General features: G+C 38.4%; 1 protein-coding gene across 1 annotated transcript in view; it reads left to right on the top strand.

The window, feature by feature from the left end:
* The window catches only part of LOC149540707 (threonine--tRNA ligase, mitochondrial 1-like), a 131,002-nt gene extending 110,475 nt beyond the window's left edge, over nt 1-20,527 (top strand). Inside the window, exons 20-21 of the mRNA XM_089801805.1 lie at nt 6,905-6,976; nt 20,110-20,527. Of these exons, the coding sequence (XP_089657931.1) occupies nt 6,905-6,976; nt 20,110-20,205 (168 nt within the window). The 3' untranslated portion in view covers nt 20,206-20,527. The remainder of the gene's footprint in view (nt 1-6,904; nt 6,977-20,109) is intronic.
* Nucleotides 20,528-21,973: the final 1,446 nt, after the last annotated feature.

The raw sequence follows: 21,973 nt of genomic DNA, 5'->3' as shown, positions 1-21,973 counted from the left end.
TAGAGTTATTTTATACATATTTTCTTGGAAGATAATCTGTTCACTAACAATAGGGAAACCATTGAAAAGAGATTTCATGTCTTTATTTCCCTCACAACCTCAGGAACTATTCGAAAGGTGGGGACTAGATTTTGTGGGACCCCTAAGGGCGAGTACAACTAGGCATTGTCGCTATGTTGCAGTTGCTACATAATACCTCACGAAGTGGGTCGAGGCAAGGGCACTCGCAGACAACACAACAGTGAGTACGACCAATTTCTTGTTCGAGCAGAGTAACAAAATATCTGGGATGCCAATCTCCATCACAAGCGACAAAGGCGTGCATTTCATAAATCAGGTGGTACGAAACATGACACAAGAATTCATCGAACCTGTACTACCCACGTGTTAATGGATAGGCCAAATCCACCATCAAATTTTTAGTATCCATCCTATATAAGACTTAGGTGGAGGATGACGACTAAGAAGAAAGGCTACCTATAGTACATTGGGCTTATCGAACTTCATACAAGGCAACTATAGGACATGCACCATTTTAGATGATGGATGGACAGGAAGCAGTTGTACCAACCGAGTTCATGATACCAAGTCTTAAGGTGGAAGTGGAGACCATATGGGGCAAGGAAGACTGTTTGAAAGAACGACTCGATAATCTCATCAAACTGGATGAGAGGCAAATGATAACTTTGTGGGTGACAGAAGTGGCACAATGCTGGAGGAAATTTTGGCATGACAAACATCTTCAAAAAATGAATTTTCGATATGAATTTCTGATGTGGGCAGTTGGTTCTGAAGTTAATGGTCGTAACAAAATTAAACTAGGGAAGTGTAAAATTCAATGGCTTGGACCATATAAAAATCAGGGAGATTAGTAGTAATGGGGCAGTGAAATTGGCAACATTTGATGATAGACCAATTAAAGAGCCAGTAAACAAGTCCAAACTAAAGATTTGTCAAGAAAGAAATAGATAAGAGATCAATATGTTGGGATATGCTAGCAAAGGAGATTGGACGACATATTAAGACAGAGAAATTGAAGAAGACCCGACCATCACAAAGGAACCTTACAAACCAAATGAGGACTAGAATAAACCCATCATGGACCCAGAATAACGGATGGTCAGGGAGAAGGTGGAGGGAGTAGCGATCCCAAGGATTCATAAGCACCTCACAAACACATTATTTGGCCCCCCCGCACTATGGATAAGACTTAAGGGTTACTAGAGATTGAAGGCACCATACGAAGGAAAAAGGGAAGGATTTGTGGATTATGATATTAATGAGGAAGAAAGGACAAACAAGGTAAGGAGCTGCCACAAAAGGACATAGCAACAATAGATACAAAAAAAATTGACTTGGAGGAATATGGGGCCACATTAGGACCCCCCCTCAAGATGGTGGTTAAAACAAATGACTTGTTTATTTGTGAAGGAGACGACTATGTAAATGCAATAATTGAGAATTGCAAGAAGGCTGGAGAAAGGGCACCATATAAAAGTAGAATGAATGAAATATGGAGAGTGATCCCCAACCCAACGAAGGCACCAATATTCAAAGGGGAGAAGGTCATATGGTTTTAAAAGTACGGTGGAAGGTACGTGGATAGCAGTTACAAAGATGTGTGGCCAACTCCTCTCGTGGACAAAATTTTCAACTTGGAGTACTTGGGAACTTGCTGCGAAAACAAATGCTATTAGACATTTTCAAGCTCTTGTATATGGCAATATGCTTCGGAAGGATTTCTAAAGAAATCAAGAAAGGAGGCACAAGATGGAATGACAAGACATAGGAAGGTATGATACTTGAGCAAAAGGAGAAGATTTTTGTTTTTGGAAAAACTAATAAAAGAAATAAGGAGAAAAATTGCAAAGGGCAACCAAAAATCAGGAGATAGAAAAGTCATGCTTAAGAGGACCAAAGTTCACAACTTCTTAGATAGAGAGGCACCAAACAAAAGTGCAAAGAAGGCAAAGCTCGTACAAACACGTACAACAAGAAAAACCAAGCCAACTGTACATGTACGGATAATTAGGGTATAAACAAAATTATTTGTCCTTGTGTACCATATGGACAGGTCACGTATGGAGGGAATAAGGGACATACAACAAAAAAGATAGGTGGAGGCTGTATGAAGTACATACAACTCTGTACGACGTACAAACATGCTCGTGCAAAGTACACATGAGGTCTTACGACTCGCAACACATGAAGGCTGTATCTACGTGGGCCCACCTGGAGAGGCATTAAAAATAGTAAAAAATTGGTGCAATGAGATTGTAAAGGGGATTTATAAAACGGTAAAGGGTAGGTACAACCCTAAAAATGACTCTTTGCTAGAGCAATATAAAAATGCAGGCGCAAAGATTAAGACAATATCAAAGGAGACAATTTGCAAGTAAAAACAAGAAGAGCAAAGGGAAGACAGAGGTGGTTTCTATGACAAATTGTAGTTTTGAAGGGGTTGCAAAAAAGGAATGTAGGAATTGGTAGCAAGGGACAGATGATCAACATCTATTTAAGGCTGCCTTGAGAAAAGTAGAGGTAGACAAAATTGTGCTTGTCCCCATTTTTGATCTCAAAGAACTTGAGCCAGTATTAAGAACCTTGGCACACAACTATGACAAAAGGAGTCTCAAGTCCACTATCAAATATTGCAGCGGATGTGGTAGTTTCATATGCACCCAAGGATTTTGCCAAGGTATTTGGAGTACCGAATAGAGGGCATTAGGCGACAAAACCCTACAAAATGACTATGGAAGAAAAGGAATGGTTAGTGGAATTGGTATGCAAGGAGAATTTGATAGAAGAACAATAGGATGGTATTTGGGGCGGCAATAAAAGAATTAAGAAAACCCTCATCGGTAATGCACAATGGAGGTGCGTTGTGGGATTTAATAAAGAGCAAATTAACAGGAGGAAGCCAAACCTTGGACATTGCCATTTCTATGCAACCGCAGGTAAATGAGTTACACAATGGTAGGGTTTATAACTGTGTGCAATTACTTTAAGATAGAATAAAGGAATTTCTTTTGCTAAAGCACAAGACATTTTACATGCCCCGTCATGCTATGGCCTTTTTTTTGGAAGCAATGCGCACACAAGCAGCGCCTGAGTTATGGGGAAAATTTGTTCCAGCAAACAAAGTAGAGTCATATAGACCTACCATGTTCTATTGGCTGCATTTCGATGTCATAGCAGGAGGAAGTGTAGGAAGTGTAGAGCCACACAAGAAAAAGGCAAGACATGATGCAACTAACTTGCAAAATACACAAGACATGAAAAGCAATGCTGAAGAGGAAGAAGAACATCATAAAAAGAATCTAGTTGAGACAAAGAAGAGTGCCGCACTTCCAAAACAACCAAGGAAGACACATTAAAAGATATCAAAATGGTAGAGGTAGTAGAGGGACCTCTTCCCCAAAAAGTGAGTAGTACAAGTTCAAGGTAGGAGTCTAGCCGCAGAAGAGATGATGCTGTACGAACAAATGAAGGCCGTACAATTCGTATGCATATGACTTCCAAAGACAACACAGGTTGTATGGACATGGGTCATACATGCACGAGCACATGCTGTATACCCTTACAAGGCACTGCGCATATGGACTAGGAGGATTGCACAAGCATGGAACAAACATGCGACACTGGCACTGAATGCACATGCAAAGGAGTAGGTGATGGACCAGTTTTCCAGATTGGGGAGCCAAGCGGATAAATGTTGCACCTTCTTAGGTTTCATCTATGGCTCATCTTGTTTTAGTCATTTGGATTTAAGGACCATGAAAGGGGTAAGCCATATGGTACAAATTAGTATCCCTCAGGGAATTGAGGCGACACAACCAATTGCATTTGGTGGTAGCACCTACAAGAAGAATGATCAAAACAATGCCAACACCCTTGCTAGCACCCCCAAACTCAAGAGTTGACAGGGCCACAAGAACAACAAGACCATGGTACAATGGAGACAGGGCCACAGGAATAACAGGACTATGGTATGATGGAGGAGGCAAATAATCTGCTTGCCAAATTTCAGCTCAAAGTAGGGTACATACCACTCCCTTCCCTTGGCTTGTTGGGAGATCCTGCACCACCTATGACAGAGGGACCATCTCTACGGCTTTAGGAAGGTGGAGGGGGTCTATAGACAGAGTCTGTAGGCATGGAAGCAAAAGATCAGCACATTGGCGAAGAAGGAATGCCATCATAATTTGAAGAATGCACTCAACAATTCCTGAAGGAGGTGGAGGCTATGACAAAAGCTACACATGAGATCAAAAGGAAATCCAGGGAGTCAAACAAGATCACTAAAGTTTTGACAATCGAATCACTTTTGCACTTTATGAAAGATGGCTGCCATGAGGTATTTAAGAGGTTATTCACAAAATAGGGATGGCCTATTGAAGAGATAGAGGGACAATCTCAGTAGTGACAAGCATCACGAGTTGTATAGGCGCATGGCCCTCCCTTGATTATTTTGTTTGAGATTGAGGAAGTTTTTTGATCCACATTCATGTAGTTCTAAAAAGAGAATTGGGAATTGGCAATGACAGAAAGTGACTGAATTATTTTGGGGGAGCAAGTGGAGAAACTGTAATCTAAGCTTGCACAGGTTGACAACTATGCATGTAGAGCAATTGGCAATAGTAGAAAGAGATAGAATGGATGCATCACAACTTCTATAAGGTGCCCACGCTAAACAAATGGTTACGGAATGGGATGTGGGGCTTCTTAGACAACAATCGGCCTGATTGTAAGTGTCCACCTTTCTAGGGGTGTCATCTCACCCCTTCTCATAAAGTATTGTTGATACCGTCCTATGGAATGTAACTTCTTTCTTAGGGGAGGATAATGTAGATGGTGATTACGTAAGCTAAAGTGCTTTAACTAGTTGTTAGGAAAAATCATGTACCAAGGATGGTGACAGTAGGGATCTTAGAGAATGGGAAGGGATATGGTAATCATGGATATCAGTTGTATTGGTAATGGAAACTCTTTGGTACAGTCAATGAAGATATATTTTACCATTTGTTTGTATTGTTCCATTTAGTCATATGAATGTTATAATAATATTGTAAACTAGATTAAGTGCTTAGATACCGTTGCGTCTAGGAAATCACCGGATGCTGGTTTTGGTGCTTTCAGATGCGTGGATACGTTCGGATGCTTCACCGGTGCTCAGAGGATGCTCGTCAAGTGCCTGTGGATGCATGTGAGATGCGTTGGAGAGCATCCAAACTTATTAACTTGTTACTATTACTTTTATTTCAACTTGTACTGTCAAAGGTGAAGTATCATTCTATGGAATGGTTTATTTTTGGATATTTCTTGCATTTCTTTGTATATATATATATATGGATGCACCCAACGCATTTAGAATCCCACCCCCCAACGCATCGGCACCCCACACCTGCATCCGCATCAGAGCCAACATTGATAACTTTTATATATATATATATGGACGCACCCAAACGCATTCAAAATCCCCAAAAAAAAAATGGCGCATCCACGCATCAGCACCCCACATCCACATCCGCATCAGATGCAGCATCGATAACTTAGATTAAGTGCATAAGTTCTTTACTTGGCAATAAACTGTGCCATATTGGCAGAAACATTCCTCCTTTCCTTTTTAAAATGAAATCTCCTCCCTCTTATATCTTATTTTGGAGGAGTTACATCTCTATATTACATATCTCTTGACCTTTCATTAGATTTAGTTAATTTATATTTGTTATAATATATTAATTATTTAGTTATTTATTTCATGTTTATTACCATTTATTATAACATCCTATTTAGAAAGTTTACATACTTTCTACTATATTGCCTCTTGTAGTTAATTTGGTTTATTTATTCATTCATTGTAACTTTATTATTATTTCTTTTTTTTAAAACTTTAATATTAATTGTAATATATGATTTTATTATCATTATCTATCTAATAATGTTTCATTATTTAATTATTATTAAAATTCTATCTTAAAATGGGGACATGACAATCTGAGCTGGGATCACAATCCTTTACCTACAAGACGCACGACGTATTTCATAGCTTCAGATTAGTAGCAGATTTGTAATTATATTAGTGTCTTGCACAAGCTGATCAAAGGTCTCTGCATTGGATGAACATTGCAAAGTTTTTATAGGTCTGTGCATTGTAGTGCCTTCCATATCTTCATTGATTTATCTTTGCCCTTTCTAGACTTGTTTCTTTTATTCTGCTACCTTTTTTTCTGGGTCTAATTTGTGTGTCTGCGGCCTCTCTTAATCTCCTGATTTGTATCTTCAATAAGTTGGCATGTACCTCTGCTGGCAACATGTTCCTGTCTGTAGATGTATACCCCTGTTTTGATGCTGGGGGTATTAGTAGATTTGTTGTTATATCAGTAACTTATACAAGTTATTATGTTTGCATGAGTTAACTTATGAAAAGTGCTTAGAGGTCTGTTTGTCCCAGTCTCTTGCAGGCTTTCAATTAGTTATCTATCTTAATGTTTGATAGCTTCTGGTTCCATGTGGTTTGTTTACTGAGGTGCAAGCTTGCTAGAAATTCTTCTAAAGGCTACAGTGTGGAATGAGGAGGAAATTTCATTGAATTGTCAGTGTTTTGTAATTAATGTACATAGAAAAATTATGACGCCTAACAGAGTCTTAAATGTTAATTGGTTGTTTATAATTTTTTCAGGTATATACTCCTTATCTTTCTTGATTTTTAATATGCCAATGCTTCATGTTTGATATAGTTGCCATCACCAGGGGCAAACTATTTATGCATGGTTGGTTGTGGAATTTGTGCAAGTTTTCCAAAAAGATCTGCACTGTATTGTTTAAACTTGGCTTATATCCACGTGGACTGTTTCATCCTATTTATTTCAGATATAGTAAATAATTAGTTTGTATGTTGCAGGTGCGGGAAGCTCAATTAGCCCAGTACAATTATATCCTTGTTGTTGGTGAGGAGGAAGCAAACACTGGACAGGTTCTTTTATCCTTTGTTCTCTCTACCCCTTGGTTTATGTGATTGAGATTAGCTTGAAATAATGTGGTTTTATTTATTTGGTTATCATTGCCCAAATGTTGAAAGTATAAAACTATGCCAGTAGTTTTCAAAAATGCATGCCATCTGACAGGGCCTACCAAGGGCTGCATGTGTTTGTCCCTTCATTCATCATCTTTCCTTCATTCATGCTGGTTTTCTAGAATCAGTATCTCTAGGCACTAATGGGGTCTTACTGGTTCTAACCTGGGTTTGCCTTTACCCGAGGCCCGTACCTGGTACATGTGGGTTCTTCAAGGATAATAATATAATTGGTTTTAAATACATTGATTTGTGACGTTTTATCACTTGTATCTTGGCTGCCTTACTCATTGCTACACTCTGTTTTTCCTAGGATCTACTTGCCTTGCTTGCAATCAATTCCTCGGTGATCTTTCAGTACTTTCTTAGGCCAAGTGCTTAGTGTTTTTCTGTGCACACCTAAGACCACATCCCTGACGTTTTTCTAGGCTTGCCAGGGGCACCTGTCTGGTGTCTGCTTGGTCCCATCAATGAATCACATGCTTGATGTCATCCTTGATCAATTAGCCACCTACCAACATGTTATGTACCTTGGCTGGCCAAGGGCATCATGCCTGGTATCTGCCATTTTCCTCATGACAGATCTGTACTTTTCAATTAAACCACTATTTGGGTATAATTTGAAAAAATAGGCATCATTATGATTTAAAATTTGATCTGTAAAAAAAACTATTAAAACTAAAACTTAATTAATGAAAAAATTAATAATTCTTAATATTTTTGCCTAAGTTGCGGGTTCGGGTATGGGTTCCAGCAATTTTTTTTTTCCATTTGGGTTTATGAGTATATATATATATATATATAGACACATACACGAAAAGAAAGAAACTTTTATAATTGCATGGTTACGGGGAGACTCGTCTCCCCCCTAAAGTCACGTCTCGGAGACTGAGACATGTCTTGGCGACTTTTCGTGTCTCCGGAGACCTCAAAAAAGTTTGGAGACTTCATGACGAAGTCTCCTGAAGTCTCCCCGTCTCCTAATCCAAAAGGTGAAGTCTCCCCGAAGTCTCCTAATAAAATATAAATGTAAAATATAATATTAAATAATTTTATATATTTTAGCTCTCATTTTAATGTTTTTAATGCAAAAATTAAGACCACTGACAATTTAAATGATTAAATCATTTAAAATATTTTATTTAATAAATTAATAACTTTAAAAATGTTAGAAACACTTTAAATTTTTTATTTTTATTCAACAATTTAAATGATTAAATCATTTAAAATATTTTTGGAGAGATGATTTTTTGGAGAGCATGATAGCTGAAGACCTTGAGATGGATGATCACAACCTTGTGGAGTAGATGATAGTACCATCGACATACTAATACTAGATATATTTCTGTTTTTTGTTTATTGTACAAAGTGTTCATTTTTGTTTGCATGTCGGCAATTCAGCATCAAACTATACTTTTTTGAATTTATTTGAATATGAAATGATAATCTCAGCGATTATCAATCTGATATGATGGTGATCATATCCAATATTTGAAAAACAAATATGTCTATGAGATACAATATTGTGATCATGTGAGTTTTGAAATCTTTGACTCTATGAGTCTATTTTAATTTTTAATGTGACATTACTATTATTATTTACTTTAGTCTTTTAGTCTTACAGTATTACTATTTTCAAATTTTGTATTTACTTTTAGTATTAGACTCTTTAAACTATTAAAAAAATAAAAATAAAAAAATTGCCATCTCCAAGTACCCCCGTCTCCTATTTGAAAAATTGCCGTATTGGTAGCAGTACCAGTACTGGAGACCTCGAAGTCTCCCTGTCTCCCGATGACCTTGTATAATTGCCAAACTAAATCATTTCATAGTATGAATATATGCTGCTTGATCATTGGTCAATGCCAAATATCAAAGGTATATATTGAATGCTCGCTCATTAATCTATGTTCATGATTTAAAAAAAAATCATACATTGAATTATTGAATTGCAAAATGAAATTTCTAAATGTAGACTAGTCCATCAAATAATGAAGTTTGAAACATAATGATAATATCATAATTGTGACAAGTGTTTAATAGTTTATCATTGTATCAAGGAGCTTCAAAGGTCAAATGGGTCAAAAAATTTATTAATAATAGAATATAATATTTTGTGTTTTTAACATACTTTTTGACCTCATGGGCTGTGGCTTCTTGTGGATCCTTGAGTTTTTGCATTGGGTACTTGCAGGTCTGCGCAGGGTTTGCGCCACAGACTGTGGGTCCTGACTCCTCGTGGATCCGTGGGTCCGCAGACCCATGAGGATCCACAATCCGTGGCGTGGACCCGCCACGGACCCAGCATGAAACCGGACCCAAGAAGGACACGGAACCAGACCTGAGAAGGACCCAGACCCGGATGTCAGTATTTTTCCAATCTACTTTATTCCCTTTTCAGCACTCCAAGTGGAAAGGAGCCAAAATGAGATAGGGAGTGTTGGCAAGTGCCTCATTTTGGTTAATGGAGGTGTTAGGAAGTGCCCCCTAAACTGCCACAAGTTATACCAAGATGATTGCATTTAAGGGGAAATATCTTAGCAACTTATTCGTAAAATTGAAACAATAAGCGGAAAATATAATCAAGTGAAAAGAATGAATCAAATGAAACCTTTAAAATAAATCTTTATGTTTTACTTATCTTTAGTAGCTCTAATTTTGAGAATGATTTAAATATGCCCTGCAGTTTGGTGGTTGGTGATGAAAGTATCTCTTTGGCCTTGGTAAACGCCTATTTTTTATCAAATCAGATTTGGAGCCATTCTTTTGCAGCATAAGGCTGAGGGTGTGGACAACATAAGGTGTCCAAAAGATATGTAAATACACTCCCCGACCAATAAACCAATAGCTCTACAATTTTTGGTGTTGTTTGTTATGACTTGAGCAACATATTGAGACCCTACCTTCTCAATCAATGTCAGCAACAAAGGATCACCTCCCTATTGCAGTCCATTGCTTTCAAAAATATTGCCATTTAAGGGGACACTATAACGATATTGATCAATGGTATTTTTTTTCCACATTCTCCATCTCTTGGAAATGGATACTCTTCTCTCAAGCCACAAATTCCATATAGGTTTTAATAATCCTTTACAAGCTTCACCCCCCTTTTCAATATTGTGCTCCATTTTGGAGACTCATTAATCCATTACACCGTTTATTGCTAATATGGTGAGCTAATAAAATTGATAGCCAATCCATTTGGATATATACATCTCACTGATACAACTTCTTGAGTCTTATTGTGAAATGACATTTCCAACAGTCCCTTTGGTATCTAATGTGTGATAGCCAATGGTTTCCTCTAGCAATGGAAACAAAAACAAATGCATACAGAACTGATTATCATTTATATTAATTTAACATATGCCATGAATTTGTAGAAGAATGTAAACAAAAAAAATTGTTTTTTCCACAAAAAGGAAGCACTTCTAGTGATATGATGGTTATACATTTTTCCATGTTGTGTGAGGTTTTGGCAAGGGACAACAAGTAAAGGACAATGCACTTTCTAGGGGCATGGTGGTTATGCATTTTTCCATGTTGCACTAGGTTTTGGTGAGGGACAACAAATAAAGGACAATGCACTTCCAAGATGGTAGGGGACAAAAGGCCTTTTTGGGGAGATGGTGTGACAGTTACATAAAAGGGATAACTTAAAAAAAAACAGGAAATTTCAATAGTTATATATATGACATTCATGATATACATTATAGAATCATATCATGAAACATTAGAGCTGAATTGAAATTTTGTGATTCAACATGCAAATAAATATTTTTTAGTGTCTAATTGTTGACTTTGTGGTAGTGCTCGTTAAACATAGAAAAATCATCATATATGTTGCCTTCCCAACCGTAGATGATAAGCTCTTATCATCACCCCTGAGCACACTACATATTTTGTATATCGCATAATTCATTTTCTATTGATGCAAGATTGGCCTTGCATATATATGAATCAACACTTCGTAATAGACCTTTAGTCAACCTTGTAGTTTTGCGCCAAGAATAGTATCAGATGTATTAATTACAAGTTACATTCATATAGCTCTTGCCCATTACATAATTGCAAGTTACATGAATCACCCAAATAGGGCTAGACCCAATTAAGAACTGAAATGACAAAGTTCATTAGCAACATGCCTAAGGCTAACAAGCTAATTAGCCATTAGGTGTACTAGATCGACCCTAAAAGGGATCTGACCTAGCTACACATCAACACTCCCTCTTAGCTAGGGAGGACTCCTTCAATATGAGTTACATAACGACAACAATCATGGCCATTGCCATGAAAATGCCAAGTGATCATAATCACTATGGCTACTCCCAATGGGTGGATCCATCATGGCTACTTCCATGAATGGAAACACAAGTGCACATCATATGTAATGACCCTTACTATAAAGGCCACTGAAACCCTCAAACTGGACTTAGGAATTTTGTCAAACAGTTGGCATGTAACCGAATAAGGCTGCAATATAACTAATTGTTGTACAACGAAACCTCAATATATGATGCCAATAATGTATGAACAACAATTCCAGATTATAACACTACCAATCTAAGAGATAGATGACAATATGAAACTCAAATACGAAGTCCAATGCAATTCTGATTTTATGACAGCAAATAGAACTGATTACAATGAGAGACTGTCACAACTATGTACTTCTAATACATCAAGCTCTTGACAATGCAATGTTATGACATGAACAATAACCCAGTTCAGATTTGGAATGCAAATGACGAAACTTTTACAACAGTTATTAATGACTGGAAATAACTATTTATGCAATGACAGTGCTGACTATTCTAATCCATAACATGCAATATTTTGGCAATCAAAACTTCAGTTTGTGCACCTGGAATAGCTCCAATTTTGCCGGATATGAATGCTGAATTAATGCCACACGAAGACCTCACAATCTGCCCCAAACCAACTCACAAAATTGCTGCTGCTGCCCAACTGACAGGGCCGTACAGGTACGGTCTGGTACGGCTGCTGGATAAAAATATTGCAGCGTTTTTTGTCACTCCAAAAGCAATAAATCTGGGCGCCTAGGGTTGCTGAATAACCCCCTAAAATATGAAATTCATCCGTTAAGCCAATTAGGAGTTATGAGCAAAAACGTGGGTTCAAACCTTGGACTGGCAGTCTGAAAATAATGCACTACTGTGTCTACAAACCCTGTTAATCAATCCACAAATGCTAGGGCACAACTGAAACCCTTATTCCAACCAAAGTAAACCCTTATAACTGAATCTCAATGAAGTCCAAATGAGATGGCTGAATTACCAACTCCTCAAATGCAACAATTCAGGTGATATTTCACACCCTCAAAGTCGCCAATCCAAGGGAGTGATTCCTTCCCAAAGATCAAATAATTTGCAGACCCAAGAGACTACAAATTTGCTCCACAATGGAAGAAGTAGAAGAAATCTCAAATCCAAGCATGTCCAAAATGAGAGGCCTAGCCCTCTATTTATTCACTTTTCTAAGAAGTTGCTAGAACTTCTAGAAACATCCTTTATAAAATCTCATTATAATGCACTTTTTCTAGAACTTCTAGAAACATCCTTTATAAAATCTCATTATAATGCACTTTTTATAATAAAGTAATTTTATAAAATAAAAAGTGCAACTCAACTTAAAATTATAACATGTAGGCCCCAATAACACATAATAATAAAATATAACCTCTTAACACTTCTTCAAGAGCAAGATATGACCATCTGATCCGCAGAATTGACTCTCTCTCCACACCATTTGCCTACGAGAGTCTGGAATAGGCAAAATCCATGATCAATGTCATGTCGAACTAAAGAGGGGACATTACATCATAGAAATGTGATGATGTTCACCATGGCTACCCCCATATGGTGAACAAACAAAAGTACTACATGGAATTACTTCCCTGACATCAACCATGCCTACTCGCAAATGGTGTATCCACCATACCTGCTCACATAGAGGGTGGAACAAGGGCTTTCACCTCAATCTTCTCCCAAAGTAGAATGTATCTCCATCATGCCTACTTGCAGAGGTATGGATCCACCATGTTTACTCACAGAGGGTGGAATGAAGGCTTTCCCCTCATACTTCTCCCAAAGAAGAATGCATCTCCACCATGCCTACTCGCAAAGGGTAGATGGACCATACCTACTCACAGAGGGTGGAATGAGGGCCTTCACCTCATGCTTCTAGAGAAGAATGCATCTCCACCATGTCTACTTGGAGAGGGTGGAACAAGTGTAGAGTGGTAATATCACTCAAGTTCACAGATACAAAATAAAACAATTGATATACACATACATAAACATAGAATGCACCAGTAATACCACAATCCAATAGGCAAGGAAATGATTTCTTTATTAATACTAGAAAACCCACACACGTACAATACCAATGTTTCAGATATTTATAGAAGGGTCGGTTGTTGGAAACCAACCGACGCATTTCTTCACCACCTAACTACCCAACCTGACTAGCTTAACAAGTACTAAACATAATAGTTACTTTATTCCAAGATCTATCCCCTCCAAAAAAAGAAGTCGTCTTCCAGACGACTTTTGAACATGAAAACAACACAAAAAAAAGAACTTTGATTTCAAGAAGAGGAATGGGAGGACACCCTATGCTGCTTTCTCTATCTTCCAGGTTTCCTCCATGGCCACTTTTTCTGCTTCTCATTGATGAGAGGTGGCAGCCATAACTTACCAATGCTTTCACTACCCTTTTTCATCTCACCTATCTCTTCTTTTTTAACTGCTTGTATGTGCCACCTGTACCAACCATTCCTGTGATGTGATTGCTTGCAACTAACTTCCACATGTTCTACTTGGAATGCACGGTTTTTCCGTACCTTTGTCTTCCGTACTCCTACAGACTACTGCCGTATGACTACCTCTACATGTCGTATGGAAGTACTCCTTATGACCCCTCGCCATACGGAATTATTCCTTGTCTCCTTGCCATACGAGTGCCTGTACATAAAATTGTTTCCTTTGCTGCCGTATGGGTACAAAATGATGCTGAAATTGGTGCCACCATATGGGATGATGCTGCCATATGGACTACTGCCGCCGTACGGACTACCGATGCCATACAGACTATTGCCTTGCAAAATGTGGCTGTACGGGGTGTAAAATGCGCTTGCTGATCTGTATGCAAGGTTGCCTATTCTCACTGTCGTGTTTAGTCTTACAAATTCTCCTTCTGCCCTTCCTGATGTCCGTACAGCTACTGTTCTGACCCTTCCTTTCAGTGGTACGGTCGTTCGTACAAGTTCTCTCCCCTCTGAGGTTCGTACAGCTGCTGCTCCCCTTCCCTCCTGTTGTACGGTAGGCTGTACGACCACTTTAGCTGCCTCTTCCTATCTTTCTTTGGTACTTCTGTTTCCCTCTCTGGCAATTATAGGGATGTGTTTTAACTCTGGCTCTTTATAAAGACTTAGTGGATTTTTGGCTTTTTGGTCACTTGCACTTTTTTTTTTTTTTTTTTTTTTTCCTCTTCTGTATTTATAAAATAGCTACTTGCCACTTTATTCTGTCTTTCATACATCTTTAACTTAGACCCATTCACTAGGTGTCAGATAGGTTTGTTATCCAAAGTAGATGACTTTACTGTCCCATTCTCGTTATACTTCGTGTACTCCTTCAGGTACCTTCCTTCTGACTGAGAGTCTTGTATTTGTAACATATTACATTTTGCGTGGAAAACTTCATAGTCTCCCATTTGCCAGTGAAATAAACCCTTAAGGGAGTCTGTGTCATCCGCCAAGTATTCTCCTAACTTGAGTACTCCCTCCTCATCAGGTTCCATCCCTTCATATTCTTCTTCTTTAGAGTCAGAGGCCAAGTCTTGACTTACTGGTTGGTTTTTGAGATCTATACTTATAGTGTACTCCCTTCCGATTCAATAGAGAGGGTGTTTCGTTTCTAGTTGTGATTGAGCCTTTGCTACTATTAGCCATTCTCTCCCTAATAAAGCATCATATCCTTTCTACTCCAAGGCAGTAACCACAAAGTCTAAAACAAATTGTTGGGTTCCTATTATTACTTTTTGTCCTATCAAGGTGCCAATCGGTTTGATGCCATGCTGATCTGCTCCTACGAGCTGGAATTTGGGCAGCCACAAGGTAGGTTTCCCAATCGCCTTTCAAGTATCTTTTGATAGAACATTCACCCCAGAGCCTCCATCAATTATTGTGTTTGAGAGTTTGAACCCCGTGATCTCCATCTTTACCACTGCTGGCGCTCTCCCTAAACCTATTGTAAATAAGGTGTTTTCTTCCTTTTCCACTGAAGGTTCTTCTTTTTCTACACGCTCTACTGCTTCTGGTTCCACTTGTTCTACTGTTTCTGGTTCCACTTGGGGATCCTATTGAGTTGGCAGTGTTCCCTGTGTCAATGCAACTTGTAACTAGGGTAGAGTGTCCAGTAACTCCCCAATGGAGACCGAAATGGTAGTTTCTAATACTTTTCTTATGATGTTGGGTACCCCCTTGCTCACAGGGGTCTTGGCTGGCTTAGTTGTTGTTTCCCCTCTCGACTCATTTTGGATGTCCTGCTTTGCCTTCTCAAATCTTGCTTTTTCCACAGTCACCTCTGGGTACACAACTTTCTTAGCTTGCATCCTTGTTATTGTAAGTATCTCACTTTCTGATCCTGCAATATCCAGCATGTTCACACCTTTTTGCCTTGGGCAATTCGCATCCTCATGGTTGCTAGGCCCACACCATTTGCAGAGCATTCCTCCATTCTGTCCCCCTCCATTTTGACATTCTCAAGCAAAACGGCCCCATTCGTCGCATCTTCGGCATTGGATCATGGGCCGTCCTTGAGAATCATATTGGATTTCCCGTCAAGGTGTGTTCATGTTGCTATTGTTATTACTACTATTGGCACTGCCTCGTCGGTTATTTCTATACCCCCCTGGTGAAGCTTCTGTATTATTGTTCTTTGGGGGAGTTGGTGGTGTAGACTGTTCTCTAGTAGACAGTATTTGGGCGTTCCTTGTTTTTAGGTTATAAGGGCAGTCTTTGATTGCATGACTCCCTATCTGGAAAATCTCGCAAAACATCTTTCTCACGCATGTTCCTTTGGTATGACCCTCTTTTTCGTAGTCTGTACACCATAGGTCTTTACCTTCCTTCTTCTCATCCTTAGTTTCAGCTACTTCCTTCATTAGCTGTTTGAGGTCCTTTCTCAAGGCTTGGATCGTTTTCGACTCTTCCTCACTCTCCTCCAAACTCTCACTAGAGCTTCCATGTTGTCTCCTCTTAGAGGTTTTATTTTCACTTTCAATGTCCATGGCACGCGTATAAGCATCTCCAAAAGTGGATGGTGGGATTATCTTCATTTTTTTTCTTAAGGACGGGGTGAGTCCTTAAATAAACCATCTTTTCTTTAACCCGTCCGTAGGCTTATTGTCCAATTTGTTGATGAGTTCCTTCAGTTGCCTGGTATAAACCTTCACTGATTCCTTCTTGTCTTGCCTAGTGTTATAGATTTTTGTGACAATTTCATCATCATCTCTTAACAATTTGAATTCCTCCTCAAATGCTCCACACAGGTTATCCCAAGTGTTCTTCTTGCCAGCATCCAAGTCTGCATACAAATCTATGGTGATCCCTCTTAATGTGGTAGGAAATGCCTTCAACCATTCATTACTGTCATTCTCCCTGTTCGCTTGCCATATAGTTATACAAGTTTTGCAATGGTGAGCAGGGTCCTTTGGTCCATCCCCCTTAAACTTAGGTAATTTTTGTTTATCTAATGCCATTCTCTTTCCTTGTTGCCTCTTTCCCAATGGAACCCCTCCTCCCGAGGGAACACCACCACCAGATGGAACCCCACTTCTTGATGGAACACCCCTTCCCGATGGAACACCACTTCTCGATGGAACTTTACTTCCGGATGGAACCCCACTTCTCGATGGAACACCACTTCCTAATGGACTAGACTCTTGACTGTTTATCTCCTCCTGACGGAATTCTTGTCGTGTAGGGGTTTTTGGGTTTCTGCACCCGAACTGCCTTCCTAGTGTTTTTGAAATAACCAAATTGGCTACTTCCTCAATGGTATGTTCAATCCACCCTTCCTGACTTCGGTGGGAATCCCCTTGTGTTCTCAAGTTACAGCATCTCTCTTCTTGTTGCTAGAGACGTAAGGTTCTTAGGGTGACTTCCTCCTCAGTTTCGTCCTTAGGTGTTGTCCTCCAATATTTATTTGGAATCAAGGGCATGAAGTAATTCAGTGCCTATCTCCCTTTCTTGGCTTATTGGGTTCCTCTAATTTGTGATCCTGCATCCTCCTCTCGGTAAACTGTTGAAGAACTTGTTGCCTTCTTCATTCCCTCTTGATCTGTGCTCTTTCGTCCTCAATATGTATTAAGTTCCTTGCTAAAAGTCAAGGAATCTGTCCTAGGAGATCATGCATCGCCAATGGCACGGAGAGTTCGTCGCGCACTGTGTTCTCAAGAACCGTCCTCTCACGGGCTTCCCTTTGCATTTACTGTTTGACCACAACTTCCCACGCTGTCACTAGGTCGTGTGTCAATTGATCCTCCCTAGTTATTTCTTCCTCTCTGTCGTTGTTAGTAATTTGGATGCAAGGTATGAATGGTCTTCCCATTAGTCCATCCTGTTTGGTAAAATTCCTCCAGAACCAAACTTAGGCAACGATGCCAAAAATGTAGAGTGGTAATATCACTCATGTTCACAGATACAAAATAACACAATTGATATACACATACATAAACATAGAATGTATCAGTAATACCACAATCCAGTGGGCAAGGAAATGATTTCTTTATTAATACTAGAAAACTCAACACACATACAATACCAATGTACCAGATATTTATAGAAGGGTCAGTTAGTTGGAAACCGACTCACATTTTCTCACCACCTAACTACCCAACCCGACTAGCTTAACAAGTACTAAACATAATAGTTACTTTATTCCAACTACAACGAGGGCTTTCACCTTAGACTTCTCTCAGAGAAGAATGCATCTCCACCATGCCTACTTGTAGAGGGTGGATTCACTTTACCTATTTGCTGAGGGTGGAATGAGGGCTTTTACTTAAACTTCTCTTATGAAGAAGAATGCATTAACAAGGGATTGCACCTCGAACTTCTTCTTCTTGGAGAAGAACTCATTTACAAGGGATTGCACCTCAAACTTCTCCCTTACGAAGAAGAATTCATTAACAAGGGATTGCACCTCGAACTTCTCCCTCATGCACAACTCTCGTAGAGAAAATTTTATTAAGAAGGGATTTCACCTTGAACTTTCTTGTAGAGAAGAACTCATTAACAAGGGACTGCACCTCAAACTTCTCTTGTAGAGAAGAACTCATTAATGCACATAAATATCATCTGAAAACCGAGACTCCCTCTCAAGAAGGGAAGCATTCTCATAGCTTTGATTAACACAATACCAGAAAATTGGCTCCAATGTTTGTCCAACAACGAGCTTTTGCAGTCACACTGCTAGACAAGCTTGTTGGTCCTCTACAAAGGACTTGGCATTCTGCATCTACCACACAAGCTCCCTTTGGACCTGATTTTTACAGTTGATTAGTCTCCCCTTGGATGTCATGTCCTCTTCAAAGAAACTAATCTCAATGACAATCTGAATAGGTTATTTCTCTTAAATTTCTATCAGTACGGGATTGGCAAAAATTTCAGTATTCAATAATCCATCGAACTGCATATTTGACATCCATTAGTCATCACAAATCTTCTAGAATCCAATTTACCTATTCTTGTTCAGATCGTTTCCTTAAACCTGACTCTGATACCATGTCGACTTTATGGTAGTGCTTGTTAACCACATGCAAACAATCAGATATGTTGCCATCCCAACCATAGATGATAAGCTCTTGTCATCATGCTTGAGCACAATAGATATTTTGTACATCGCAGAAGTCATTATCTATAGATGCAAGAATGGCCTTGCATATATATGAATCAACACCTCTAAATAAACCTCTGGTCAGCTTCGTAGTTTTGGTGCCAAGAATAGGATCAGACCTATAAATTTAATTACAAGTTACATTCATATAGGTCTTGCCCAATTACATAATTGCAAATTGCATGAATCACCCAAATAGGGCCAGACCCAAATATAGATTGGAATGACAAAATTCATCAGCAACATGGCTAAGGCCGACAGGCCAATTATAACCATTAGGTGTACTAGGTTGACCCTAGAAGGGGTCCGACCTAGCTACACATCAACACTAATCATTTATTTGAAACCTTTTATATATGTGTGTGTATGTGCACGCATGTGCATGCGTGTGTGTTCTCAGTAGTTTTTGGGGACTAGAAATTTCCGACTGTTTTTTAAACACGGAACAGTTGGCCATCCTTGAAATTCAGCAGCATTTATGACATTTTTCTGAGGCATTAGGGGATGGAAAGAAAGGGGGTGGATGTTGTTGATGTATTGCTGCATCCCCATAATACAAATATGCCTGCAGAAGGGCAGAGAATGTGTTCCAATGTATGATGTGTATTTATTTTTTGAACAATATGTAAAAGCTGTAATTTATTGAATAAACTGCAGTTTTCTCAATAAGCCACAGTTTTTTGGTAAGTTGCTAAATGAAAACCTGGTCAAATAAAAAACTGGCAAGGTCCACATGCAAGTCCAGGGTTGATTGGGCTTTTTAACCTTTTATGTTTGTGGTTACAATGTTTTATAGGTTCTATTATAGCCATCAGAGAGGAATATTTAATTTTTCATTTTTACTCTTCTTGTTCCAGTAAGAAATGTAGAATGTGAGTCTGGCTCATATCACGTAGAAGAATTAAAGATTGATTGTAACTTGTGATATCTAGGAAACCTGTTATCATTCTCTGTACTACTGCTGAGGTTACACATCATTGGTTGTAGATGCTGGAGATATTTTTCTGTTCGGATTATACAGTGAATTTTATCATTGCACAAAAGTTTTAGTACCATTATGCACGATATTAGACATTTTCTGTCATATTAATATGCAATGTTTGGGTGCAGGTAAGTGTTCGCATCCGAGATCAATCAGTACATGTTGTAAAGCGCACGGATGAACTTCTGTCATTATTTAAAGAGGATACAGAGGCATTCCGATAGCTTAAACATGCTGCAAGGTGGATTACCATATTGGAATCCACTAAAATATCTTATTTATCAAGTTACTTTTTGGCCCCCAGACTGTAGGGTAATTTAGAGACTGGAGTCATTGATAGGGAAGGTGGGAAGTTGTGTCATGCTGGGAAAAGCCACGGGTGCTGGTTGGAATTGTACACTACTGAGTTTAGTTGTAGTTTTGTCAATACATTTTTCATATGATCAAGTTTTGCAATATTGATGAGAAAACACTCTCTCCGAATTTGATAATTCTTTTCACTCTGTTTTTCTCTATTGAAGTCTTTTGAAGAGAAGGCTTGCTACATTATTCGCATTCTCCACTATGCATTTATTTTTTTCCCTTGTTCCACCTTTTCCTGAGACATGCATGCCTTCTGTCTTTTCATTTGCAAGGTAGTTTCAACCAGGAAAAAAATTAAACATAAAACCTCAGCAAAATAGCTTCAAATTTTGATGGGATATACATTGAAAATATGAATGCTGATAAAAATTAAACTAAATCCATGGTCAAAAATGCATTTCGTTTGAGAAAAAGGATGGCTGAGTTTGCTAAGCCTGATTGGTTTACGGTTAAAAGTAAAATAGGAACCTTGAAAGAAAATATAAGAAAAGGGAGAATGTTTGGGACATTTAACATTGGTACAACTCTATCAGCAAGTTCAATGTGATATCGTGAATGAAAGATATCTGAAATTCTCACTGTAGAGAATCTTTTAAAGCACTTTGGGTTTGGTTTTCATGGAACTGTGAACTGTGTACATAATTTTGTTTTCAAAGTTCTGTTAGGATAATAAATTTCAAGAGCATGTATTACTGAACTTTATCTCATAGTCCCATGATATTGAAATTAAGCAAATAAAGAGCACGGCTCAAACTCAGAGATTAATCATTTATCTTAAACAATGATGATTATATTCTAAGAGCTTTATATGACAATACAGCTTACGTCTTACCTAACAACTATATAATAACGAATTAACATCTAATATCTTTAATATTGATAAGTTGTGTATTTTATTTTATTTTATATAGCAATATAGCATACAACTACCTAATAAGCATAATTATATTGATGACTGTATTGTAAGACTTTTAGATTTGAAAGTGAACAAAACGGAGGGAGCACAGTGAAATGAACGATTAAAAGGCCAACGAAAAATTCAATGAATGATGAAATTCATAAATATGCACGTGGTTTTGTATTGCAACACCAAAACCACATGCTGGACAACAACACCAGCGTCTAGCTAGCAATTAGAAACCAAATTCTTTCCAAGGGGAATAATGCTCTGGTTTTTGGGTATGATTGTGTGATTAAAAATAAAAATCTTCTGTAAGATTGATTTAGGTTTCTGATAGGATAGATGTCGTTTCAGACATCAATGGCTATTGTATGTGGTTTTCAATATGCTTCTGTTTTATACGTTGTTTTAAGAAGGAAATGCCAGTATATGTAATGTCCACACTAGCAAGGGCATTAATACCTGCAAAATCAATGTTAGGATTTATACAATAATAAAATATATCTTACTTTTCTACCCTCTATCCTAACCCAACCTTAAAGACGTCTCTAGATCAGGTTATCTAACACTTAGTTATTCAACTGTCTTTTGTAGAGTGCACCCTTTAAAGTTCACATGTGCATATGTTGACACCATTAGAATATTCCTTCCATTATAGTTCCTTGAGCATGTTGGTAAGATGGAGATGATTCTCGCATACCAACACTATAGAGGTTGTATCCATTAAT

Source organism: Cupressus sempervirens, chromosome 9, assembly GCF_028749045.1.
Source record: "Cupressus sempervirens isolate cs-2001-9-10 chromosome 9, ASM2874904v1, whole genome shotgun sequence".
Lineage (NCBI taxonomy): Eukaryota > Viridiplantae > Streptophyta > Pinopsida > Cupressales > Cupressaceae > Cupressus > Cupressus sempervirens.
This window is presented reverse-complemented; position numbering and strand designations above follow the sequence as displayed.